Raw genomic sequence first — 16,450 nt, 5'->3', positions numbered from 1 at the left:
TCACATATTTACATACAGCCATGCAGTATGACCTCTATAAACATGAGAAATAACAATGGGCAATGTTTTGTAAGTTCAAACTATCTCTTTAAAGCTTGGTGGGACTGTGCTTCAGGTATTTGAGTTTTTTAGGTAATTGATGTGAATACAGAGGGCTGATAGTGTTTTATGCCTCTGTTCCAGACACAATCCCCAGAAACAACTCCACAAACAATCAAAACAAAACCCGGAAACAAAACCTCCCCAGCACCACAGGTACCGCACCACTCTTCACTATTACATGACACATGACTACAATGCAAATATAGCCAGTTTAGTTACAGTGAGTTTTCTATGGAATGCCAAAAATGGTAAAATAGTGACAAGTAGGCTCTGCATGTTCCCCTTGAATGGATTTCAAAGTATGTTTTAGATCAAAAACTTATTAAAGCTATTATGAGAGAATGTATCCGTCATTGAGCAGCATACACACAACTATAACCAACATTGTGAACAAAAATTTTGTAAGCTTCTTCAGAACAGAAGAGCATTTCACACCAAAGCACGTTTTGGATACCTTTCAGCACAAAAAAGCTTTTTTTTTATCATTGAAGCTACGTTTAGATTTAGATGTAAAGACCAAGTAAAGTGATACCAAAAAAACAAAAAATACATCGTTTTATTTTGTTAGTTTTGTTACTCTCATTTTGAACAGAAACACACATGAATGGTAATATAAATAACATGTCACTCATATTTTATCATTACTCTGACTGAAAAAACATAGCGCATCCAACAAGTATAAAAGCCTTGTATATCTTTTTATACAACAATGAAAAAACATGAAAGCATAGAACCTGATGGTTCTATATACTGATTTTACATGCAGTGTGAACATATGCACACCAATATATAAATACAATATATATATATATATATATATATATATATATATATATATACACAGTATGTAGTGTGAACATATGCACACCAATATATAAATACAGTATATAAATACAATAAATGTATATATATTATATATATTGTATTTATAAATTGTATTTATACATTGGTGTGCATATGTTCACACTGCATGTAAAATACATCAGTATATAGAACCAGCAGGTTCTGTGCTTTAATGTTTTTTAGACAAGTTCTATTCCACCAGCATGGACACTAGGGGGCCTGTGAAAGAAGGCAACAATGCTTGTTAGCACAAGAAAATACATTTCTCTGCAATAAAGTGGTTTTAAGGAGGGCCTGGTGTGAATTCAACAATCTGTCCCACTTTGGCTCAGGTTCACCATCTACAGATCCCAACACAACCCCGGTAATGGAAGGGGATGAGGGGGCCGGCAGTTACATTTTTGTCATCATTGTCTCGTTGGCACTAGCACTAGTCCTCACAGCAATGGTGGTGGTGGCTGGGGTCCTGATCAACCGCAAGAGGAGGAGAGAGAAAGAAGCTGGTGAGTTCCATATTTACAGTGGCAGTGTAATTATTCAGTGTTAGCTGTGTATGTGTTACTTTTGTCCACTTTTTATCAGCGATAGTAAGTATTAAAAATCTTCCACAATGAAAATATACAGTGACCAAAGTGTACAAAATAGCCCAATCTGGCCTCATGTGTTTCCATGTATTGCATATATGAATTAAAACACATAATTTGTTTTCTACTTCTGTTTATCTTTTTGAATTAAACAGCCTGCTCTTGTTGCTGTATCTTTAAAAGTGATAAATGTGTAAATGAGCTCTATTCTGATTGGCAGCCCTGACTTTTGCTGGGCAGCAACACTGCTTATAACTTCGTCTTATAACTTCACTACATTCAAAACAGGCTGTTTTTGTATATTATTTTCTATATGTGGACTGTTTTGAATATTGCAAACACAACGTCACATTTTTTTTATTTTTAAAAAATCTATTCCGTTTCCAGTGATATGGGCCCTTCAAAAACTATGAAATACCACCTAACACTCAGAATTGGCTAATATAAAGTAACTGATGAAATATAGACTTAAATAGACGCAAACCCACATTGACAATCAGCAAATAGCAAAGATGTGCCAGACGTGTGTGTGAAATAGAAAGTGTGTGGGTTCACCCACAGTGGTTAAGATGTCAGCTGACTGTAAGAATTTGTGTGCGTCGTTGTATGTGTGTGTGTTTTCAATTTTGCTTGATGTGTCTATATCATCGCTGTCACGCAAAAACCTTGTCCATTTTTGCAATATTTCACATTTTGACAGAATGTGAATCTGGCAGTTGTTCTTTACATTGTGGGAAAATGTATGATTATTGGATCAATAGAAATGCTCCAATAGGACTTGGAATAAAACCTTTTACACCTTTTTTTGTGTGATGGCAACAATATGTAGTGTTTGAGTGTATGTGAGTGCATGTGTGTAGTTTAAATGCTTGTGTATGCGAGCACTCAGATTCTGATGTACTGTATGGGTGTATATGTCAGTGTGTGAGTGCATATGTAGTGTAGTGAAGTGTAGGTGCATTCCAGTCAGCCCCTGTAGTTCCCTGTGAAGTGGACTATACAGGGAAACTTAGATATTTTAAGTGAGATTCCAAACCATGGTCAGTGAAAGAAGCACTTCGCACCCACCTCCCTATCTTCTCCCTTCTTCGCCCTGAAGGCTCACCTTAGCTTCAGGGCCGCTCAGCTTCACGCACCTACCACAAAGCCGCCTTAAACCCAAAGGTCCTCTGAGTTCACCTCCCCATTTAAGCCTTCCAGGTTCTTTTAGCCGCTATTACGTGATTAGTGTGTAGGGAATACATATTAGGCTAACCGAAATTATGTAAAGTGATTCCAAACCTTTGAATTCTGATGTGTGTAGATGTGTGTATGTGTCACTCGTGTAATCCCGAATTAAGGAAACGATTTCTGCTCTTATTTCAGCTCTGAAGGAGGATCCATATCTGGATGCTGAAGGAAGAGAGAAGGTGCCAATGTGAGTCTTATTATAAAATAATCTCTACATTTTTACATTAAAATGATTCCATCATTACACCTTATTATTACATACATTCTGTTTAATGAGTTTTGACCCTAAAACAAGCTGATGCAGATTCTAACTATGTAACAATGTAAGTGACCCTGTAGCAGCCACCTGGGATACCGTAGCAACCACTTGAAACTTTGTAATAACTGCTATAGCAACCACTGGGAGCAGCGTAGCAACTACCTAGCTGTTTATATCATGTTATAATTCAATATTTACTACTTTATTTGTCAGGTCCATTAATAAACAGTATCAGAATTGAAAAAAATATCCACAGTTAACTTAAAGGGCTCATATGTTGTCCCAGGCCAGCTGTCTATTTTATGATGCTCACACAAACCACAGAGTGTATTTGCAGTACCAGGCATCAGTGGGTGCTGACAGTACCACACAAACCCTACGGAAACAAGATTAAAACTTGTACTGATTAAAACTTGCTGATCAGCTCAGCAGATATAGCTGGGTAGCTGTGCCCCCTGTTAAAATTCAATGTTAGTGATTTCCTGCAACACAAGGTGAAATATTTGTCACTTGAATGTCTTACAAGCTTGTAATCGTCTGTATCTTTGGTAGATCTGCCTAGCAGTATGAAGTCCAGTGAGGAAAAGTTAACGTGTGGTACTGTTAGACGCACCATGGGCAGGAATTAGCGATGGAAAAAACATGTATAGGCAAAAGGCGTCTCTCTTGAACACCGATATATTATGATATGATCACAACTGTATCATAACTATACAAAACAATAATAATCATAATGACCATAATATACTCTGTTTATAAAAGCTCAGGGCCCCATGTGCTGCTTGGTAACATTAGCATAGCTTTAGTAAACTACGGCCCCTGGCAGAAGAATCTGATGTTGTAATTAACTAATAAAAGCTGTAATAATAAAGTAAGCTTAAAATGACTTGTGTTTATGAATATATATGGATATTTTATTCCAGCCTATTTTATCCTGGTCTCCTGTGGCATATAGCATCATTAAAAACGGGCAGAAAACACAAAATACACCATTGTTCAATACATTAATAACAGTCCCAATAAACAACTTTTGTCCCAGGAAGCACAGTTTGTTAACAGTAGGATGTGGTTGCTAAGCAAAAACAGTCAAAGATTATGAACAGTACAGTGGTTTGTAAGTCGATGCATTAACACAGACATGGGCTGATGACAAACATTCAGCAAGCAGAGTTTCATCAGCCTGCCTGTTCTCAGCTGTTAAAGAGCGGCAGGAAGTGTGACATTTCCTACAGAGGAAATGCAGTAAACTTTAAAATTTGTTACTTAAAAACAGGAACTGCGCCAGCTATGAGCTGTGTGTGTGTGTGTGTGTCTGTTAGTGTTTTGTCAGTTTTGTAAGTTTGTCAATTTCCATACATGTGGGTGTAATGTGAGCTCACATCCTTCCTAAACAATCTGACAGTGTTGGCACACAAGGTAGGGGTTTCTAATAAAGTGGCCAGTGAGTGGAAGCACAATGTAGGAGTTTCTAATAAAGTGGCCAGTGAGTGGAAGCACAATGTAGGAGTTTCTAATAAAGTGGCCAGTGAGTGGAAGCACAAGGTAGGTGTTTCTAATAAAGCGGCCAGTGAGTGGGGTTTCTAATAAAGTGGCCAGTGAGTGGAAGCACAATGTAGGAGTTTCTAATAAAGTGGCCAGTGAGTGGAAGCACAAGGTAGGGGTTTCTAATAAAGTGGCCAGTGAGTGGAAGCACAAGGTAGGGGTTTCTAATAAAGTGGCCAGTGAGTGGAAGCACAAGGTAGGGGTTTCTAATAAAGTGGCCAGTGAGTGGAAGCACAAGGTAGGGGTTTCTAATAAAGTGGCCAGTGAGTGGAAGCACAAGGTAGGGGTTTCTAATAAAGTGGCCAGTGAGTGGAAGCACAAGGTAGGGGTTTCTAATAAAGTGGCCAGTGAGTGGAAGCACAAGGTAGGGGTTTCTAATAAAGTGGCCAGTGAGTGGAAGCACAAGGTAGGGGTTTCTAATAAAGTGGCCAGTGAGTGGAAGCACAATGTAGGAGTTTCTAATAAAGTGGCCAGTGGGTGGAAGCACAAGGTAGGGGTTTCTAATAAAGTGGCCAGTGAGTGGAAGCAGCAGGTAGGGGTTTCTAATAAAGTGGCCAGTGAGTGGAAGCACAAGGTAGGTGTTTCTAATAAAGTGGCCAGTGAGTGGAAGCACAAGGTAGGTGTTTCTAATAAAGTGGCCAGTGAGTGGAAGCACAAGGTAGGGGTTTCTAATAAAGTGGCCAGTGAGTGGAAGCACAAGGTAGGGGTTTCTAATAAAGTGGCCAGTGAGTGGAAGCACAAGGTAGGTGTTTCTAATAAAGTGGCCAGTGAGTGGAAGCACAAGGTAGGTGTTTCTAATAAAGTGGCCAGTGAGTGGAAGCACAAGGTAGGGGTTTCTAATAAAGTGACTATATAAAAGTGGTTATACTTATGGTGTAGTCATGGTGACCCCTAGTTCTTAGTAACTGCCACTGTAAGAAATTGTCTACTCTAAGTATGTTTACAAACAACCAATAAACTCTGCAGTAATTGTATTAAAAAATCATTGGACTTCCTCGTTAATCTTGCCGTGTGCTCTGTGTGTTACTCAGGCCGATGTTTGAAGACGACGTGCCCTCTGTAATGGAGCTGGAGATGGAGGACCTGGAGAAGTGGATGATTAAAGGAGGTGTGTTCTGATCTCTCAGTGACCCTGTTTTCCATCAACATTACTCACCACAGCCTGCGTCTGGAGTTCTGCATGACTGATGCGCCGCACCTCTTTTACGCTTAATCACCTTATGACACTCGCGTCTGGCTGTTCTTTGGAGAGGATGAGTGTGTGTGTGTGTGAGGAATTAGCCTTTATAGTAGAGGAATTAAGCAAGACCAAACTAAGACCAAACAAAAGAGTTTAACAAGCCAGCGTGGGTCAAAGTTACCATATATTTTGTATATTATGTATAGCATCTAAGCATCGTATTATATATTTTGAGCCTGAGTGTTTTGGATGATCATATCAGTGCTGGGTAGATTAAGATTAACCCACTGTGTGCTCAGTTCTGAGTTGTAGAAATGACCCAAACTGGGCATTATTTTGAGTGGAGTACAGAAAATGTGTGGTCTGGTTTCCCAGATTGAGCGTAGTTATGGACTATGTCATCCTTTCAATAACAAAAATGGCCAAAATCAAAATTCAGCAAAGTCCAGGACAGGGCCCCTTTTTTGCCCATAGTGTAAAAGTTCATAGAATAGAAAACCTTGTCAGTCATAATGATGAGTCATGATGGGAAAACGCTGATCTGTGAAGTGTGTAGTACAGAGGCAGAAACACTGGAGCTTGGGGTTGTTACTCAGCCTCTTCACGATCCTACCATCAGGCCAACGCTACAGGAGCGAGAAGTCCAGGACATACAACCTGACAAACAGTTTCTATCCACAAGCTGTCAGACTTGTAAACACCTCCTCCCCCTCACACTCTGAACTGGCTGAACTCTGACATGCACCCATTGACATAAGCCCACTACATTATCGCTGCTACTGTTCAACTCGCACAACTTGCATATGCATCCATACTGTACTGTACTCTATCTTTTACTTAGCGTTACTTTAGCTTTACTGTAGGGTGTGTGTGTATATATATATATATATATATATATATATATAATTTTTATCTCTTTTTATATTAATATTTATAAGATTATGTTGGTAATGGAGGAACTGCAAAGTAAGAATTTCATTGTACAGTGTAACTGCTTGTTTCTGCTGAGCACATGATGAACTCTTGAATCTTGAATCTTGAACTTACAGTGATAATAAGGCTGTTGCCAACAGGTGGCGCCATTGTGTCACAAAACAGCAAAGCTCCAGAGGAGCAGTTTGTGGACCACACTTTCAGCCATTAATCTGACAGCTCATACAAAAATGAAATTTTATTTAAAGTGTATTGCATGACTTTTGTGAGAAATGGCAATGCCTGATCTAGTGCCTTGTTGTTTCTTCAGTTATTTATTCAAACTGAAATTCAGTTGTTAATGTCTGGGATTGTTTTCTGATTTTTTTTTGGTCTGCAGATGGTGGCATTAGCATGGACTCTAAAGAAAAACAGTTTTCATGAACACATTTCAGTAAGTATATTTAAATGTAAGAGCAATTATAACTGCCTTTAACAACATACAGGACTGAGCAGAGGTTTTAGGCACTTTAGTCCATTATTTAAAAGCATTTCTCATTAGAATGGATGCAGGTGAACGTAAATATAGTAAAAAAAATACCAAGCAGAATTTCTCATTTTGAAGACAGTAGTTATTAGAGCTAGTTAAAATATCAAAGCTTGGTTCCAGGTTTCTCCTGGACGCCCCCATCAGCCAGAGCGTGGATGTTTTCACTATATATATTAGTAGACTCTCATGAGCACAGTGATGTAAACCCACCACTTCCTTTATGAAGTATATGAATGTTTTACCGAGTACATAAACACTTACTGTCCAGATGAGGAGCTTTTTACTGTAATTCTCACAGGTTTCTAAAACGTACACAGTCCTGAGTGTTTTGTCCATTAATTAAGCACATATTAAATATGCATGGATGACTGAAAGATTAAAGAGAACTTTAATAGGTTTCACTCTAAATCTTTTATCTTTGACTGGTACAGTTTAGTTTTCCTTCCTATTGGAGTTCAGGTTACACACTTTCTCCCTCATGCCCTTCACTATAGTGTGTAGATCCCCCCCATCATTTACAAATCAGCTCACCCTGTACAAGACAAGACAGGAATGTGTGTATGTGTGTATGTGTGTGTGTGTGTCACACCCACTAGTGCAATGCATGTTCTGTGATTTCCAGGAATACTTGTATGGTACAGCTGTGCCTTTGTTGTGCTGTCTGAGCAGAACTGCTCCCTGTGCTAATAAGTCCATGAACTGCATGAACGTGTAGTCAGCACAGTTGTAACTGGTGTTGGGGAAAGCAAGGAACTACCTAAAACATAATGTTTTTTTGTTGTAATTAGTAATAATAATATTATGATGTAATATTTTAATTATTTATCTAATAAATATAATATAATATTTCAGCTCCTACCGTCACTGTAAAAGGCAGAGGGGAGGCTGTAACAGTCACATGTAGTACTATGTACAGCGAAATGTGTCCTCCGCATTTGACCCATCTGTGGTAGTGAACACACACACACGCACACACACACACACACACACACACACACTAGTGAAATAGGGACAGTGAGTACACACACACCCAGAGCGGTGGGCAGCCAACTCCAGTGCCTGGGGAGCAGAGAGGGTAAAGGGCCTTGCTCAAGGGCCCAACAGTGGCAGCTTGCCGAGCCCGGGAATTGAACCCACAACCCTGTTATCAATAGCCCGGCACTCTAACCGCTGAGCCACCACTGCCCCAAAATCTGGCACATGAACACGAAGACGAAGGAGAAACTAATAGAATGTCTTCCGGCATTGTCAGACACTAGAGGGCGCTCCTGAGTGAGTCCAAAATGAGTGGGTTAATGGGTAATTTTGAGTTCGTAGCCATTTAGCACCATTCATCCCTATTCACTGAGGACTTCCTCTGGGACTTCCCATTCACAAGGGCTTACTCGGGTGTTTTGCAGTCATTTTTTGATAAATAGCTTCAATAGGAAGTGGCCAGGCTCGCCATAATTCGGCTCTATACACCGTTCACAGACACTTTCCGCCTTTCCGCTAACTCTTTACAATGTCTGCACTACATCACCACAACCTCCTTCAGCATCACCATGCTCATCGCTAACCTGCCCTTTAATGGATGTATTGCTTAACATCTATGCCAACATAAAGGATGCATAGAAGTATGTGGGCAGTGACGGTTACAATATTTCAAATCTGACATGTTTATTTTCATACATAAAGAGAGTAAAACGTTGTGTTGACGTTAGCTTAGTGCTTAACAGGGTCTTGTTTCAGTAGATCTTTAGGCTAAATATGGTACATGAATCTGTAATCCTTGAGTGAGTGCAAATTTCCTATCAAATGATTCAGTCAGTTGTTAGAAATGGGAGGAACCAGGACCAGCTCTGTGCCAGGGCCAAAAACTGTTTGCACCAGAGTTAGCTTTGCGCTAACATACAATTAGAATTCCTGTAGCGGCACGTCGGAATTAGCATTATCATATAGCATTAGCATTATCATCTACGTCTTTGCCATTAGCGGACCAAACAGAAGGCCCAGCTCTGACAGCCATTAGAAGAGCTAATATTAAAACACATACAACCACATCTATTCTTTTCTGATCAATCTGTGTCCAAGAATTAGCTGTTGTAAATATAGAAGGGGGTTATTTTGAGTTCGCTAATTGATTATTTTAGGAATCTTAGTCGTGACAGTATGTTGAACTAACCTCACTGTGTGGAGGCCGTACTTCAGCCAGGCTAACTCTCACTGTGAGTCGATGATGTGCTTTGAAATAGTGCTCTATCATAGCCACTAAGAGGGAGATTCACACTATTCTGTGAGAAAGAGGTACTTTTATGGTACAGAGAAAATTGAGAAAATTCATAGATGACCTAGTTATGGTAGCTAAAGCATGTTCTACTGGAACCTGTTTAACTACATAGACGTTTTACCCAGGTTATGCCCTGAGCTCCTCTACATAAGCTTCCTGTACTTGTTAGCCACGTCAGCCTTATAGCCCAACTGGAAAACTAAAGAAGCAAACTTCAGACATATGATAGAAAATGAGGAGAACTGGGGAAGTTCTGCCCTCTCACACTTTTCTTTAATCTGTTTCCATCTCACTCTGCAGGTAATTGCTGTAGACTCTGCGTTCTACTGTGTTATCTGGGATCCAATGTGCTGTACTGGCCTACTGAGTATAGTCTGACTGCTGCCAACCACACACCACATACCTACACGCTGATTTTCATTCAGGTTTTATTGGAAGGACTCTACATAAGGAACATTTTTTGACTCTGTATTGTCACTGTGATAAGAAAACCTCAAAAACCCATTTTAAAAATGATATTTACATTATCTAAAATTAGCAGCATTTTATGATAAATGGAGCACTAGGAATAGTCCTAAATTTTGTCCTGTTCCATAATACATTTAAATCCTAACCAGATAACCAGGGTTGTCTGACAACTAAAATATTCAACTGTGATTAATCACATTTGTCACATAGCAGCTAAAGGATTTCAGTTCTTGTAGTTCTTGTTGTTTTTTTCCTACTGTTTTTTGCAGAAGGCTCTGAGCTAGTCATGGGTCATCTTGCTGCGCAGCTTTTTTAAGGTTTATACAGAAAGGGTTGATATTTAAAGTACTATATTTAAGTCAAAGTACTGTGATAGCCTTTCAAAAAACTAAGGCTCCTTAGGTAGGTGAGGTACGGTATGTTTGGATCATTGTCCCGTTGTAGAGGCTATTATCTTTTCAGCTTCAGATTTTTAGAAGATGGTTTGACATCTGCATCCAGGATTTCCTCATATTTTGTGGAATCTAGTCTTCCCTCCACCAGTGCAATATGGCCAGTGCCACTGGCAGCAACACAACCACGTGCTTCACAGTTGGCACAGTTTTTTAAATGAAATGCAGTCCTTATTACAGTCCAATTATAACCGATAATTTTTATCTTTATTTGTTCATAGCACTTGTTCTAAAAACATATTGGCTAATTAAGTTAACTACTTCTCAATAATTTAAAAAAATCATTTACAATTACACACATCAGTTAAAGATGGTTTTGTCTTTCTGTGATGACTTTGTGTTACGTGTTTGTCTTAAGACAGTGACATGCCAATGACTGTAAGTGTCTGTGGTGCTACTCATTCCACATTTTCCAACAAAAACCTGTGACCAATGAAATGACCACTTGTTTATATGCTTAAACCTGAGGACAACAGAGAACATCTAAAAAAAAAAAAAGCAGCGAAGGTTCGTCACTAATATTTGTCTGGGTCTACAGTCACATTTCACTTTTACACAACCCCGGACTGTGTACTGTGACTGTTTTCGAGCTGATGCCAAAGTGTCCCTGGGCTCTCAAGGACTGTGTGGCAAGGCTTGTGATAGCCTGCCTCGGGCCTAGTGATTCCGCGTAGGCTCCGGACCCACCGTGACCTTGGCGATGATGAAGCGGATAAGAAGGCTGTGTAATAATGAATAAAAATAATTCCAAGAATAGTAAAGTTTTTTACATTTCTGTTACCTACAGCAGAACGCTTGTCGTCATCAAGTGTTGTCAAGCTTTTGTTGAGTGTTTACACTGTATTTCAATGATGTTGATTGTGGCGTCCTAAAGCAGGGTTCAATTTTGTTATTAATGCTGTTAAATGAGTGTTTCTACCTACAATAGTTAACAGTGTGGATATATATATATCACTGTTTTTTGTAAATATAGAGCAAATATTTTGAAATTGTTTTATTACATGAGCTTTTTATAGTCGTTACTGTTTCTGTTTGTTTCTTAAGCCAGTCATGCCAGTTTGAATGAGGGCTGGATTAAAACATTTCTGTATTGAAAAACATGTATTATGTATTAAATGTGAAAAACTTACATTTTGTGCATAAATGAATGTATTTTGTCCAAGGGTGTGTGTTGTCATGTTGCCTGGTGGCTCTTACTGCCAATGTTCTGCAGTCAGAATGGGAATGAAGCCAGTGGCTGGAATGTTAGTGATAGTAATATAATAATAATAGGTATTATTGGCCAGAAAAAATACAAAACATTTTCACAGTTTTGTGGGAAATGTTGGAAAATAGCTAAACCTGATCTGGATGCTCATCTGTAATCTGTAAAATGTCCCTCGGTATGATCTGCATGATCACAACAGCAGTGCAGAGCGGTCGCCTTCTCTTGATGTTTCTGAGTTGTCTGAAAAACAGACAACCTGCCTCATCTGAACCCAAAACAATATAACACCTATTGGACATAATAACACATATTGGATATATGAAGAAAAGTATTGGGACACCTGCTCATTCAGTGTTTCTTCCAAAATCAAGGTTATTAAAAGAAATGTTATCCTACTTTTGTTGGAGTAATTGTCTCTACTGTCCAAGGAAGGCTTTCTACTAGATTTTAGAGCATTGCTGTAGGGGTTTATCTCCACCCACCTCATCCCCAATTCCCCAACTCATCCCAAAAGGACATTGGATGGAGCACCATCATCCAGAGATCACAGTTCCACTGCTCCACAGATCAATGCTGGGTGTGTTATACCCCTCTAGCTCACACCTTTTCTGCAGGGACTGAATCAGCTGAATGCATTCATTATAAGGGGTGTCCACAAACATTTGGACATATAGTGTGTAATGTTACAAATGACAACTTGACAACAAACTAAATAAATTATTAAGTGAAAAACATTGATTTACATCATCTACAGTGGCATTTAGAAATATTAGGCAGCAAGTGAACAGTCAGTTGTTGTGTTGATAGCCACAGCTAAGAATCTGAGCCACTTTGACGAGAAACAAAGTGTAATAGCTAAACCACTGGGTCTGAGCCTCTTCAAATGCAAATGTGGTTTAAAAAGGTCAAAAGAGGTATCATAGAGTCTATGAATTCTTAGATTAGTTGTGGCAGCACAAAGGGGACCTACTCAATATTAGGCAGGTGGTATTAATATTATAGCTGATCGTTGTGTTCTCACATGATTCCCGCTCTTATTTTAACGCACCTCATCCAAATAAATTGTCTGTCATTCAATTTGGGCACAACCTCTCCCCCATTTGACATTTTTTGAGCAGACTGTACTGGCATGTCAGTGTAAACTGACGTAATCAATGGCACATATAAGATCCTACCTTTAAAAGCGTTTGAATAGAATTGAATAGAATTTGTGCTCCATTACATTTCTTTACAATCTCTCCCAAAACAGCATGACACTACTTGCAGCTGTTTTGCACTGTGTGTGAATGAATTTGGGTCACTGAAGGTCTCAAATGATACACCAGTCAAGTCTTTCAATTTCCCCAAAATGAAGAAGGCATTTCTCAGCAATTTCACAAAAGATCCTGCAAAATGAAAAAGTCTTCAGTGTCGCTAGGGCAGAGAAATGAGGCCTTCCTAAGCTGCAGCCTAAGCTTTGAGGCTCAGCTAGTGTCTCAGATGTTGATTTGATCATGAACTCATGTAGATCAGCTGTGCTGGATGTGCTTGGAATATCTAACTCTTTCTTTTTGGGATAGAGGAGTGAGGTTCTCCTAAAAGATGTGTTGGGTGTTGGAGAAATGGTCAGGCGTGAAGACCCCATCAACTTTGAGAAGGTCAAATCATCATTGCCTGATGAACCTGACTCTTCAACATTTGCTTCACATGTATGGAGAAAGAGGCCTAGTGCTGATGTCAACATTACCTAGAACTTGACCTTGGAGCTCTGGCATGACTGAATCTTGACAGTATTCTATTAGTCCCTCTTCTCATCCGCTTTTACCAGGTCAGGGTTCTTGGTTCGTATAATATATGCATCTCAGAACAGCTTATTTAACATCAACACATACATAACATCTCATTTGTATTGCCATTGAGTTCCCTTATTTTCCCAATTTCAGATAGCCAAACACCCAACCCATCATAACCCAATACTCTCTTCCTTACATGTTATACTCCCAGCACTGGGAGGGTGAGGACTGACACATGTCTTGCCTGACACATTCACAACCAGCCACTGCCTCATTTTGAACTGCCACTGATGCAACGTCACCGGACGACCACCACACTCTGAGGAAAGCGACGGGTACCCAGCTTTGATACATCGGTTAGCAGACAGCCCATGCCGGCCAGCATTACACTGAAATTATGTAGGGAGAGAGTGCAAGACATCTACCCACCCAGAAAGAGCAAGGCTAATTGTGCTCTCTCAGGCTCCGGCTGCTGACACTGCACACAATCTACAGGAATGCTTTTAGGAAACATTTTCAGAAACAAAGAGTTCAAGCCGTCGTTCCCCACATCTCTATCCAGTCGAGCATCTGTGAGAAACCACTGTACAACAAATAGGCTTTAAAGGATCTGCCACTATCGTCTTGGTGCAAGATACCACAGGGCACCTTCAGAGGTCTTGTAGAGTCCATGCCTTTAGTTGATCAGAGTTGTTTTGGTGGCACCAACAGCATATCAGGCCTGGTCACTATGCTTAGAATTCCATCGAGGAACTGTGTTGGGCAATGTGTTTATAAGTGTCTCTATAAGGAGGTTCAAATTCCTCAGATTCCTCTTTCAGGGTCCTGCTGCTCCATGACATCACAGCCTTCCTCTGCCCTGCCTCTCTCCTTGCGAGTATCTGGAAAATATTGGAGTAGAAAAGCAGGTTGTTTTCTTTCAGGAAGGAACATGAAATTCAGTGGAGTGTCAGTGTAAGCTGGAGAGCAGTGGAGTTTGTGGGGAGCGAACAGGTCCGGCTGCAGAGGATTGTTCTTTTCTTCTTTTTTTCCCCAGTGCTTTGTGTAGTGATAGCACTGGAAAACAGAACCAGCTGGAACTCATTTGTTGCATTTTTCCCCTCCAAGACTTGTCTGCTCTGTCTGGCATTCCCTGACTTATAACCTAACTTTACAGCCTGTATGTCTGTATGTGTATGTGTGTGTATTTGTGAATATATTGGTATATTGCATGATCTTATGAATCTCACTGTTCACTCTAAAAAAGGTTTTGTATGTGTGTGTCATGTCCAAACCCTTCTAATGAGTGAGGTCAGCCAATGTAGGGTGCACTTGATGGTGGCGAGGATGTTCAGCTGCCCACGGCTCCATTAAAAAACACTGACCAACAAATTGTGATGCTCTGGGGCAGCCACACATGAGCCTTAGCGTCTAAGCATTGGGCTGCAGAGCAATGGGCTCTTGAGTCATGTAGCTCCAGCCAATGCCAAAACGTATTATCCAACACCTGTACCCAACCTTACCAGTGCTCTCATGGGGCAATGTCCTAAAATCTAGACCCTCTGACATGTCCTTGCGGGGCCTGTATAGGTAGCCCAACAGGGAACCAGAAAATTTTGTCCTTGGGTTCCAGGTAGGCCGCACATATAGATGCCCAAAAGGGGCAGAGCAAGTACACTGTACACTGCGTACAGCCTAGATGGGACCCATGTGAGATTAACGTGGGCTGTAATGATGGGGACCATTTGGGTCCAACTGGGTCCCAAGAAAAAGCATGTACAAACACACTCATAGTCCATGCCCACCTGGAACCCACGTAGCCCACTTTTCAGCCATGTAAGCATGTTGGCTGACATGTCAAGCTATCTCAGACATGTAGAGGTTGTTACTGCAGCAAAGGGAAACAAACTCTCTGGTAATGCCCTTGATTTCTGAAGAAATGCTGCTGGAGGAGCAGGTGTCTAAAAACATGTGGACATATTCTGTTGCATTATTATTATTGGTCCAAATCAAGGTCATGACCATGAGTAGTCAAGTCAACGACCAAGACCAGCATTATTTGAAGCTGCTGGCCTGTATCTGCATGATTTCATGGGATTGCACTGCTGCACTATGATTGGCTGATTCGGCTAATGCTAACGGAGAAAGGGCAGCAGGCGAGATTCAAGTTAGCTTTAGGTAGCTAGCTTTTGCTAATGCTAAACCATGTATAAAAGATAGCCTTGGTGCTAGGTTTAGCTACAAGGCTGGCTAATGCTAACGGATAAAGGGCAGCGAATGTGTAGCTAGCTAGCTAACTTGGTGGGCTATTGCTAACTGCTAAATGTGTAGCCAGAGCGCTAATCTGGATTACTATCACATGTGGACATATTCTGTTGCATTAATATTATTGGTCCAAATCAAGGTCATGACCAAGAGTAGTCAAGTCAGAGACCAAGACCAGCATTATTTGAAGCTGCTGGCCTGTATCTGCATGATTTCATGGGATTGCACTGCTGCACTATGATTGGCTGATTCGACAAATGTATGAATGCGATGAATAAAGTGTTGATTGTATATGAAGCTATTAAAACTAAAAATGCATCTTTATTGTTTAGAGTGCATATTTCATTTCTTAAAGGGTTCTCTAAAGAGCCATCCTCTAAAGGTTCCACAGGGAACCAAAAGTGGTCCTCCTATGGTATTTTAGACAACTGTTTGGGACTCTTATTTTCAAGAGTGAAATTGGACTGACAGTGAATACTGTGCACTGCTGAAGGTAGAAGTTGTGGAATTATTTTACAGTGCTGTATTTTGTTCTGCTGGCTCGACTCTCCGAATGCTGGAACCCTCTTTCTTTTGCTGGCCAGAGGCCTCCTCTTCAGCTTGGCTTGGCAGGAGGCCAGTGTCAATTCCACGCTTCTCAGAAACACATTCTTTGGTGCTTCAGCTTGTTTCTGCTAGATTAAGATACTGAACATGGGAATTAACACGAGACACCAGAGCCAAACAGCAGAGCAAGGAAGAGAACTAGGGAACAGTGCAGTGCTTAAAAAAATAACATTTATTTAACCAGGTTTTACAACATTTACACACATTAATCTCATATAGCATGTGTGCAC

General features: G+C 40.3%; 1 protein-coding gene across 1 annotated transcript in view; it reads left to right on the top strand.

The window, feature by feature from the left end:
- tmem154 (transmembrane protein 154) overlaps positions 1-11,506 on the top strand; it is a 28,198-nt gene extending 16,692 nt beyond the window's left edge. Inside the window, exons 10-15 of the mRNA XM_072670597.1 lie at positions 184-255; positions 1,278-1,448; positions 2,895-2,946; positions 5,592-5,668; positions 7,053-7,106; positions 9,772-11,506. Of these exons, the coding sequence (XP_072526698.1) occupies positions 184-255; positions 1,278-1,448; positions 2,895-2,946; positions 5,592-5,668; positions 7,053-7,096 (416 nt within the window). The 3' untranslated portion in view covers positions 7,097-7,106; positions 9,772-11,506. The remainder of the gene's footprint in view (positions 1-183; positions 256-1,277; positions 1,449-2,894; positions 2,947-5,591; positions 5,669-7,052; positions 7,107-9,771) is intronic.
- The last annotated feature ends 4,944 nt before the right edge of the window (positions 11,507-16,450 follow it).

The sequence above is a fragment of the Salminus brasiliensis genome, chromosome 24 (assembly GCF_030463535.1).
Source record: "Salminus brasiliensis chromosome 24, fSalBra1.hap2, whole genome shotgun sequence".
In the NCBI taxonomy this organism is placed as follows: domain Eukaryota; kingdom Metazoa; phylum Chordata; class Actinopteri; order Characiformes; family Bryconidae; genus Salminus; species Salminus brasiliensis.
Note: the sequence above shows the minus strand (reverse complement) of the source record. Positions and strands in the feature narration are given on the sequence as shown.